The sequence below is a fragment of the Poecilia reticulata genome, linkage group LG17 (assembly GCF_000633615.1).
Source record: "Poecilia reticulata strain Guanapo linkage group LG17, Guppy_female_1.0+MT, whole genome shotgun sequence".
Lineage (NCBI taxonomy): Eukaryota > Metazoa > Chordata > Actinopteri > Cyprinodontiformes > Poeciliidae > Poecilia > Poecilia reticulata.
In genome coordinates this window covers 15,917,603-15,927,670 of record NC_024347.1, presented here as the reverse complement: position 1 = coordinate 15,927,670, position 10,068 = coordinate 15,917,603, and the positions used below count along the sequence as shown (strand labels likewise).

The 10,068-nt window shown below is 39.0% G+C and overlaps 1 protein-coding gene across 1 annotated transcript in view; it reads left to right on the top strand.

The window, feature by feature from the left end:
* The window catches only part of LOC103479480 (kinesin-1 heavy chain), a 25,071-nt gene extending 15,535 nt beyond the window's left edge, over window positions 1–9,536 (top strand). The window contains exons 13-26 of the mRNA XM_008433922.2: window positions 532–600; window positions 805–1,011; window positions 2,518–2,661; window positions 2,764–2,955; window positions 3,064–3,181; window positions 4,415–4,470; window positions 4,559–4,668; window positions 5,552–5,653; window positions 5,779–5,839; window positions 5,919–5,990; window positions 6,659–6,763; window positions 6,902–7,118; window positions 7,203–7,335; window positions 8,072–9,536. Of these exons, the coding sequence (XP_008432144.1) occupies window positions 532–600; window positions 805–1,011; window positions 2,518–2,661; window positions 2,764–2,955; window positions 3,064–3,181; window positions 4,415–4,470; window positions 4,559–4,668; window positions 5,552–5,653; window positions 5,779–5,839; window positions 5,919–5,990; window positions 6,659–6,763; window positions 6,902–7,118; window positions 7,203–7,335; window positions 8,072–8,075 (1,590 nt within the window). The 3' untranslated portion in view covers window positions 8,076–9,536. The remainder of the gene's footprint in view (window positions 1–531; window positions 601–804; window positions 1,012–2,517; window positions 2,662–2,763; window positions 2,956–3,063; window positions 3,182–4,414; window positions 4,471–4,558; window positions 4,669–5,551; window positions 5,654–5,778; window positions 5,840–5,918; window positions 5,991–6,658; window positions 6,764–6,901; window positions 7,119–7,202; window positions 7,336–8,071) is intronic.
* The last annotated feature ends 532 nt before the right edge of the window (window positions 9,537–10,068 follow it).

Sequence of the window (10,068 nt, the reverse complement as noted above, 5' to 3'; positions counted from 1 at the left end):
TTCAAGTATCAGTTAAGTGTTTCTGGGTTGCTTAAAGGGATCTGTTATGCAAAATAAAAATCTTTTGTACTTCCTTTTGGATCTGTACTCAAGCATAAATAAAAACCTTGCAGCCATTTTTTTAGCAATAAGCAATAAGTTAATGTTTTTTTGGCGTCTAGAAAGTGAGCCGTTTCAAACACCTCCTGATTAAGACGCATTCACAGGCACTGTGCCGTTACCTAGCAACCCCAGCCGAGCCCAGCGGCGTCGCCTAGCAACCCAAATGGAATTCCAACATGTTTGGTCAGCTGGTTTTTACTACTGTACAATAGCTGCTGGAAAAGAAGAAAATGCATAGAGTTAGGGGTTATTTATGTTAACATTCTCAAAAATGTCAAAATCTGCTTTGTTAATCCCTTATTCAGCTGATTTTTCTATTTTTTTTTGGCTTCAGATATGGAAAACAATTGCCACCGGTTTTGTAGTTGGGGGTTGTTGTTAAGTCAGTCTCATGATTTAAATTTTATTTTTTGCCTTTTTAATATTCAGGATGAAGAAATCAACCAGCAGAGCCAGTTGGTAGAGAAGCTGAAGCAGCAGATGCTCGACCAGGAGGAGGTGAGATCTGGAGGTCCAACAGATGGGAAGGACGAATTGATCAATGTAGTTTAACAGACACTGGGGGTTGCAGACAACAAGTCAGTGAATTAAACTGAGCTAAAATTGGCTTATTTAATATTCCTGACCTGTAGGAACAGTAAAAATGTTTTATTATTTCTCTCTTACTGAGAAGTTTAAAACCTAATGGCCCATGTTGTTCAGCTGCTGGCTTCCTCCCGGAGGGATCACGAGAACCTGCAGGCGGAGCTGAACCGCCTTCAGACGGAGAACGAGGCCTCCAAGGAGGAGGTGAAGGAGGTGCTGCAGGCCCTGGAGGAGCTGGCTGTCAACTACGACCAGAAGAGCCAGGAGGTGGAGGACAAGACCAAGGAGTTCGAGTCCATCAGTGAGGAGCTGAGCCAAAAATCTGTAAGGGCGGCACAGAAACAGTCACTTCCACAGAAAATGAGTTGTTTTTACTCACAGATACCTTACAGTAGCAGAGCTAGATGCTTAATTTATTTATTTATTTTATTTATTTACAGTTTAAAATTGAACATAAAAGTTTTGAATGAAAAGAAGTTGGACCAAATAAATCTTAGTCAGTTTGTGATTCCATAAGCAACTAAGTAGCAATCAACCAACCATGTAGATACATCTTTAAATGTAAAATAGCCAACATGTTTATGTGCAAATAACAAAGAAAATAAAATCACAGACAAACATTTAAAATTTAAAAATGTAAGAAACTTTTAAATTGATCTGTCAAAATATCAATGGGTCAGTTTAAGGTTTCTTTTTTTTATTTTGTTTTGAATTAGCACTACATCTAGTACATCTAGACACAAATATAACCTGGCATGACATGTTTAATAATTATCCATGATACTATTATTCACAAGCCTGAAGAAAATATATATTTTTTCCCTTAAAAATTATATTTTCAATGTGTTTCAGTTTCAAACCAAAGTAAATCCTTTTCAGATAATTGAGCAGTGGAGACAGGAAGTAATAAATTCATCAGACATGGCTGAGTATTTCAACAGTCAGGTGACTTGGTTTATTATGGTCACGAGAAACTGTTGAAAGGTTAAGCTTTAACTCTGACTGGGCCTGATTATCTCTTTTTCAAGCACACAGGTTCACTATGTGTCAGTCATAAATACACTGCAAAAACAAAAAACCTTACCAGGTATTTTTAGCTAGTTTCTACTGCAAATATCTTTGTACGCTTTAAATAAGACAAAACTAATATCAATCAATCAATCAATCAATCAAATTTTATTTGTATAGCACATTTCAGCAGCAAGGCATTTCAAAGTGCTTAACATAATTAAAATAAAAACAGAATAAACAGTGAAAAAGAGAGATATTGAAAAAGATTCAAATATAAAAAGATATAAACATTATTAAAAGTAAAGATAAAAACATAAAAAACATCGATCCATGTGAGAACTTGCCCTTATGGGGTTTCCTCGAACAGAGTTTTAGCAGAGCGACATACAAGGATTAACAGTAATGACTCTGCGACTTAACGCAATATGATCTGTATTGTGCCTTTTCACGGAAAGTGCTCCAATAGGGCCTTAATGTCCTCCGAAGAACAAACTATACAAGTAACTTTTCAGTAATATGCAGGAGCTTGCTTTAAGTGAGTAGTTCCTTAATATTGAAATTTGCTAGTTTCATTGGCAGATTATTTCACTTGTAACAAGACATTTTTCCTTTGTTATAAGTGAAATAATCTGCTGGGGGAGCTAGTACCTTTTTGTCAGCAATGTATTGCTGAATATTTACTTGTAAGTTAGTTTTGTCTTTTTTCAAGTGTAGTGACATATTTAGAAACTAGAGCACAACTGCTTGGTAAGATGTTGTAGTTTTGCAGTGTAATGAATAATGTTTCATGTAGTTTTATAATCTCCTGTTTGCTTGCAGTCCATCTTGTCCTCTCTGGACTCTGAGCTCCAGAAGCTGAAGGAAATGTCCAATCACCAGAAGAAGAGAGTGACTGAGATGATGTCATCTCTGCTCAAAGACTTGGCTGAAATTGGCATCGCTGTGGGCAGCAATGACATCAAGGTACCAGGACTGTTTCTGCATTTTATATCTCTCATGTTTGACTTTTTCTTCCTTCCGTTTAATTTAATCTCATCCTTTTTGATTCTCGGGGCGATTTCGTAGCAACACGAGGGCGGCAGCGGCCTGATAGACGAGGAGTTCACAGTGGCTCGTCTCTACATCAGCAAGCTGAAGTCGGAGGTGAAGACGATGGTGAAGCGCTGCAAGCAGCTGGAGGGCATCCAGTCTGAGAGCAACAAGAAGATGGACGAGAACGAGAAAGAACTGGCTGCCTGTCAGCTGCGCATCTCCCAGGTATTTAAAACTTTAAGAACGTCTATATGGAGGTACAAATACCTCTGTTTCTGAATGTTCTTGATGGTTATCTTTGTTGTAAGCATGAGGAATGTTGTCTGTCCACAGCATGAGGCTAAAATCAAGTCCCTGACTGAGTATCTCCAGAATGTGGAGCAGAAGAAGAGGCAGCTGGAGGAGAACGTCGACTCGCTCAATGAGGAGCTTGTGAAGCTCAGCGCTCAGGGTACGTCTCTTTATTATCGATGTACGAGCATCCTTCAAGACTCTTTACTTTTATCTGTCTACAATTAAGGCCTTAAAATGTCCTAAAGATGCAGGATTAAACTCTTTAAAAGAATTTTTGATATTTGTTAACTGTCGCTGTGTTGTAATAGTGTAATATGAGACGGATGATCTGTGAAAAGGTCGACCTCCTCCACCTCTTCCCTGAGTTTCTATTAACATTTGAAGAAATGCACCACTCCCAACCAACAACAACCAATCACAACCAGGAGGAGGGTCTTTGCGCTGTCAGTCAATCTCATGTACTCGCTGCTAAATGTACTAATGGCAAAGGAATAACTTGTAGTTACAGGAAAACCTTTTATCTGCCGTCATCAGTGGCTATGCTAACTAGCCTTAGCACTAATGACATTCTATGCTCGCAGGGTTGAGTAGCGCCACTTGGAGGTAGATTGACAGCGCTCTAAGACCCGCCTCCTGGCTATGATTGGTTGTTTATAGTTGGCACTGGGAGAAGGCAGGAGTTTTTTTTTTCTTCCTCATGCCGTTTTGTCATAATATGGGGACGGTTTCAACAATTAATAAAAAATTACATACAGCAGCTTTATGTTAATTTGAAAAAAGTAAGTTGGCCTTAAAGGCATTAATCACAGAGCTTAAATTTGGTCTTGACAAGACTACTTAATCTATTATATTTATTTTTTTATTGCAAAACTTTTCTGTCTGTCATAAGTTTGAGTTGCAGTGCGTATGCTGTTTTATTTATTCAGAGATGAAGGACAACATTTCATGAACATTTTAAAAGGAGAGATGATGGCACAAAGTCACTAAGACATCTTCATTGTGTTCTGTGACTTGAGACGGTTGAGGCTATCGCTGTCTGCTAACATATCCCTGCTAGCTAGCCAGCCAACTAGCTTTTTTTACATCTATCATGGGTTAGTGAAACTTTATCCACAGTTGGCGTTAAATCTGCTATGACCTAACAGAATCTGGAGTTAATTAAAGAACCTGGCACCCAGAGTTGTGACTGATACTGAGTCAGAATTCTGCAGCAGTAGAGTTATGGAAACAACCCACCTGTTTTTTTATTTGGAATATTATTAGGTACTTGGGAATGGTTTTTGCTCGTAAAACAGTTAAAAAAGTCAATTAAAACGTTGTCTGTTTCACTGCATTTGATTATTTCAATATGTTGACCTTTTTTAACCAATGGGAATCTTCTCTTTTACAGAGAAAGTTCATGCAATGGAGAAGGAAAATGAGATCCAGACTGCTAATGAAGTTAAGGTAAGTCTCCATTAAATCACTGCTTTATGGGAGCTGAAGTTAAATCTGTGTGTAAAATGTCTAAAATTATATTTATGTTTGTGTTCAGGAAGCGGTGGAGAAGCAGATCCACTCCCACCGTGAAGCCCACCAGAAACAGATCAGCAGCCTGAGAGACGAGCTGGACAACAAGGAGAAACTCATCACGGAGCTGCAGGAGTAAGATCTCTTTTAGTTTTTAATCAAATTAATTGAAAACTATGTTGACAAAATAAGCAACATTTTCAGTCCAATAACCTTTTTTGCTGCTAAATTATTCAGTAAATTGACATATGAGCTCAGCAAAGGGGAAACATTAAAGAAGACCGATTATGCAGAATTCACTTTTTCATGTTTTTGTAGTGGGGCTGTTGTAAACGAATATTTTAGTAATCGAGTAATCTATCGATTATTCTTACGATTAATCGAGTAATCGGATAAAAAAAAAAGTGTAAGTTAAAATATTGGTAAATCTGTCATAACACTGGTGTTACTATCGGATCAATATAAGTCCAATTTTTCTGCTGCTGGAAAAGACGATGTGTTGTTGAATCACTAGCTAGAAACCACTTGCTGCATTCTTGTTGGTTGTGCAGGAGGCTCTACTAATGCTTTTCAAAGATGTGCACTTGTATAATTACGCATCTGTTTGCTGCGATTTTCACATGAGTGTAAACGTTGAGTTGGGAGGGCGTGGACAGGTGCAACTTATTTGGATTTAAGTTGACAAGACGCCCTAAAACAACTGAAACTCAGCAGACGAAAAGCTCATTGTCCAAGAAAGATTTTGTGAAAAAAAACTGTAATGAACATGCTTTGTTTAACCCACAGATCTATTCTAACATGTTCAAGGAAAAATGGTAGATCACCTTTGAAATCTGATATAAATTAATCAGAATTAATGCGTTGAAGTTCCAACCCTACTGTAGTTTGTGTCTGCTGGCGCTGCTTTACTCAGACGAATATAAAAGGAAGATTAAACTTTAGATTTACTCATATTGAGTTGAGATGGTGCACTGAGGGCAGATATTTTAATCGTAACTCCGTTTTGTCCCCCCCCCAGCTTGAATCAGAAGATCATGCTGGAGCAGGAGAGGCTCAAAGTGGAGCACGAGAAGCTGAAGTCCACCGACCAGGAGAAGAGCCGCAAGCTGCACGAGCTCACGTAGGTTTCACACACGTACAGAAAGCCCAGCTTGGTGCAGATTCATCAGTTTGACTGCTGTTCTGCATGTGACTGCTGACGTTTGACACGCGGTTACCGTTTCCTATGCGCTTCCTGTTATTCAGGGTGATGCAGGACAGACGGGAGCAGGCCAGACAGGACCTGAAGGGGCTGGAAGAGACAGTGGTGAGTTCAGTAATGAGTTAGGCTGCATTACTTCTACTTGTTTTGAGCTTTCACCTGATTTGATCGTTTTCTGTTGCAGGCCAAAGAGCTGCAGACTCTCCACAACTTGAGGAAACTCTTTGTTCAGGATTTGGCCACCAGAGTGAAGAAGGTGATTACTTTTTATCTTGTATGTGTGTGTGGCACTGATTTATTTAGGGCTGCAACTAATGTTTATTAACAATTAATTGGATAAAAATAATTGGCACATTCTGCTCATTTTTTATCCAGCATTAGAAACTCATTAAAAGATGCAAGTAAACATAATTTAGTCCCAAACTAATCCATTTAAATATTTTATTGCTTAAAATGCAATAACAGCGTTTCTTTACTGAACGTACGATCATTTGTAGGATGCTTCTGCAGCTAAAAATACTTCAGTGTGTGATGATGATTGTTTTTTCAGTTAGTCAATTAACAATTAGACAGCAAAAGGTGCTTAATATGTTGGTTTTTTTTAACAGATTTTGATGCAGGTGAGCCTGAAAATGGTGCTTGAGTTCTGGGTTGAACATATTTACAGACAAATTAAGTTTTAATCTTAAATTCAACATATGTATGTATTTATGTATTTTTTTGGCTTTATTACTCCTCTGAGTGTGTTGTTCTTCCAGCATGCGTTTTATTTTAGTTTCTTTGTATAATCCCGTTAACGATTAATTATTAAATTAGTTGATTATTTCAGTAATCAATTTATTAATCCGATTAATCGTTTCAGCCCTACAGTCACCGATTTTTATTTATTTGTGTCTGTAACTCGTACTTTATTGATCTTTTCAGAGTGCGGAGATGGACTCTGATGACACAGGAGGCAGCGCGGCACAAAAACAGAAAATCTCCTTTCTTGAGAACAATCTTGAGCAACTCACCAAGGTTCACAAACAGGTAGGAGTCACCATTTTTTAAACGCTTCTACCATCTTGGTTGTCATGGTAACCGCTTCTCTGCTGCTCAGTTAGCTTTATTTACCAACCTGATTTTTTTGCTGTGGTCCTTTTCTGACGAACTGAATTCGTTTCCCAGCTGGTTCGTGATAATGCAGACCTGCGCTGTGAGCTTCCAAAACTGGAAAAACGTCTTCGCGCTACGGCTGAGCGGGTCAAGGCGTTGGAATCTGCACTGAAGGAGGCCAAGGAGAACGCGGCACGCGACCGCAAGCGCTACCAGCAGGAGGTGGACCGCATCAAGGAAGCCGTCCGGGCCAAGAACATGGCCCGGAGGGGACACTCGGCCCAGATCGGTCAGTAGGCGGGGAAGCGCGTCTATTCATGTTTTCTGGAGCTGTAATAAAAGACAAATCTGTTCTTGTTCACCACTTCTCTAGCCAAACCCATCCGGCCTGGACAGCCGCCGGCTGCATCTCCAACACACCCCAACATCAACCGCAGCGGAGGCGGCTTCTACCAGAACAGCCAGCCGGTGGCCATCAGGGGAGGAGGCAGCAAGCCGGACAAGAAGTGAGTGCAGAAGACGTTTTGTTTGCTGTTATTACACACTTACAGCTGCAGTATTTAACTTTTATAAAACAAAGTATATTTTTACATATTTGTTGAAACTGTCACCATGTCATGACAGTGTAGTACGATGCAGACAATCTGTGAAAAGAATAATGCTCCTCTGCCTCTAGATAAAAACAACCACTCAGAGAGAGGAGGCGGGTCTCAGTGCTGTCAATCATGCCCATGTGCACTTCTCATCCTCTCTCTCACTCTCTTCCTCTCTGATACTTTTCCCCATCAGCAGAGCCTGTCATGAATGCTAATGCTAGTTAGCATAACCACCAATGCATTCAGGAGATTGATTGACAGCACTAAGACCGGCCTCCTGGCTGTGATTGGTTGTTTTTTGGTCTTCAGATGGCAGCAGCAGCTGAGAGGAGGTGGAAAAGATTTTCACAGAATATCTGTCTTATTACATGCTGTCACAACATGGTGACTGGTTCAGCAAATATTAAAAAAAAAACATCTTCTAAAAGTTACATACTGAAACTTTAAAGTATACATTCAGGTGCTTCTTTTTGTTGGTTTATCACATAAATACCAAATAAGATACATTGAATATTTTGTTTGTAACAAAATGAGTAAAAAGTTCAGCAGTGCTTCTTTCAAGCTGCAACAACCAGCAGCTTGATTGTTTTTCATTCTTTAAGTGTGATGTTTTATGGACGCCATCTTGTTTTGTTATACTCCACAGTTGAAGAGCCGCTGAACAGAAGAATGACACCACAGAAGAAGAGCAACGTCACCCACCTGCCCGACAACCTGTCATTCCATTACAGCAAACTGGTGCCGCTGCGGAGCCACGAAGGAGTTTCGGATTTATAAATATATATATATAAATATTCCCGGCCTGTACAGCTCCCCAAACACTTCCACCCACCCCTCACTCCTCCAGTTCTCAATATGAATATCTCTCTTTCTCTTATGGGATATAATAATTTAAATAAATGAAAAGAAACAGTCATTTTAATTCACAAGAAGCAGGATAATATTCAGCAAACCAAACGGAGTCTCGAGCGCAGCCTTTTGTTTTTTGTTTTTTTGAGGGGTTTTTTGGCGAGCGAAACCGTGCACGATCTCGAATGTTTAGCTTCGGTTTCGTTTTTGTTTTGCACAGTCTGTCATCACCCGTCGTCTTTGTGCGAGTAGTTCTGCACTGTGCCAAGCTGAATGTAAACGGTAGCAAGAAAACAAACTCCTAAAAAAGGAAAAAAAAGACCAAAAAAAATGAAAGAGCTCGACCTTATAGGCTAACTTCTGTACATTTTATTATGACTTCTGGGTTAACCACAGTTTTCTCTGTATAGATTTTACATGCTTCATAAAGGAGGAAATTAAACTTATTTTGCGTCGAGTAGAAGGTGTCGAACACTACTGTTTCTGTGCTTGTACAGATGTAAAATCGGCACTACTGCACACGTTTTTCCGGAGAGAAAACTGCAAGGAAACGGCAAAAAAAAAAGTTAAAAAGAAGGATTTAAAAATAATAAATATAATAATAATAATAATAATAATGAAAAAGAAAGCCGTGCAACATTTGTACTGTAGATGTATTTAACTAAATACCTGTGGAGGCCATTTGTTTTTATCATTAAGTTAAATTAAAACTGTACTTGTTAGTGGCTTCGTTGGAAGGATTTGAAAAATGCAGAGGGATGAAGTGGGAAAATGAGAATGATCCGGTTAACACAGCAAACTTCCACCCTTTTAGCCTACACAGAGTTGCTAAATGTAATGTTTTTAACTAATATAAGTGGGTATTGTCGCTGTTAATAGACTCTATTTATGCATCTCAGCACACAAACTGCAGCCGATTAGGCAGAAATTGAAACTCACAATCGTCTCACAATCGTCGTCGTCCAGGAGCTAAAAAAAATAATTTCTCTACAAGGGTGCCTCGCTTCTTCAATCATCTTTTTCCCTACTTTTTCTTCTTTTTTTTGTAGATGTTAGACCTGTTTTATGCTGGGTTTTATGTGCTGTTATTGTTCAATAGATGGTGTAGATGTTTGATCGATGTGTTTGGGAGATGGGTGGATGGATCGGATCCTCGCTGCTGATCAGCCAGTCAGGAACAGCGAGGTCAAAGGAAGGAAAATCACAAATTGCACATTAATCTTATGTCGTCACGTGGGTAAAAAAAAAAAAAAAAAAAAAAAGGGTTTATTTAACTAAAACTTACCAGCGGGTGTAGGATTTTTTTTTTTGTGTTGTATTTGTTGTATATTTTTTATTTTAGTTTCCACCGCGTTTGTTTTTTGTTAATCCTTTAAAGCCCCAGTGCATTGGCGAGAAAGCTGAACCCCAGCATGAGAACACTAACACCATGCATAAGTGCAATATACTGTAAGATACACTGTATGTCGGTCAGTTTGCTCCTGCCACTCCTCTTTTTGTTTCTCATTGAAGGCTTCTTTCATCACTAGAAACCTGAAACGGCTTTTTATAACGCTGAGACGAAGAAGAAGAAAAAAAGCTCCTTTTCTGTCCTTTAATTACGAAAACATGAAAGAATCATCAATGGAAAGGAAAAAGTGAGAGCACTGGAGCAAATCCAGCTCCAAAGGGAGGATGGTGTCACGTTTAGACAGGAAAGTTGGGTTTTCCTCGCACTATTCTGAAAAGAAAACGAATAATAAAAATGTAAAAAGCACTCCATTAAACGACTGTTTTAGCTTGGAGGTGTAAAGA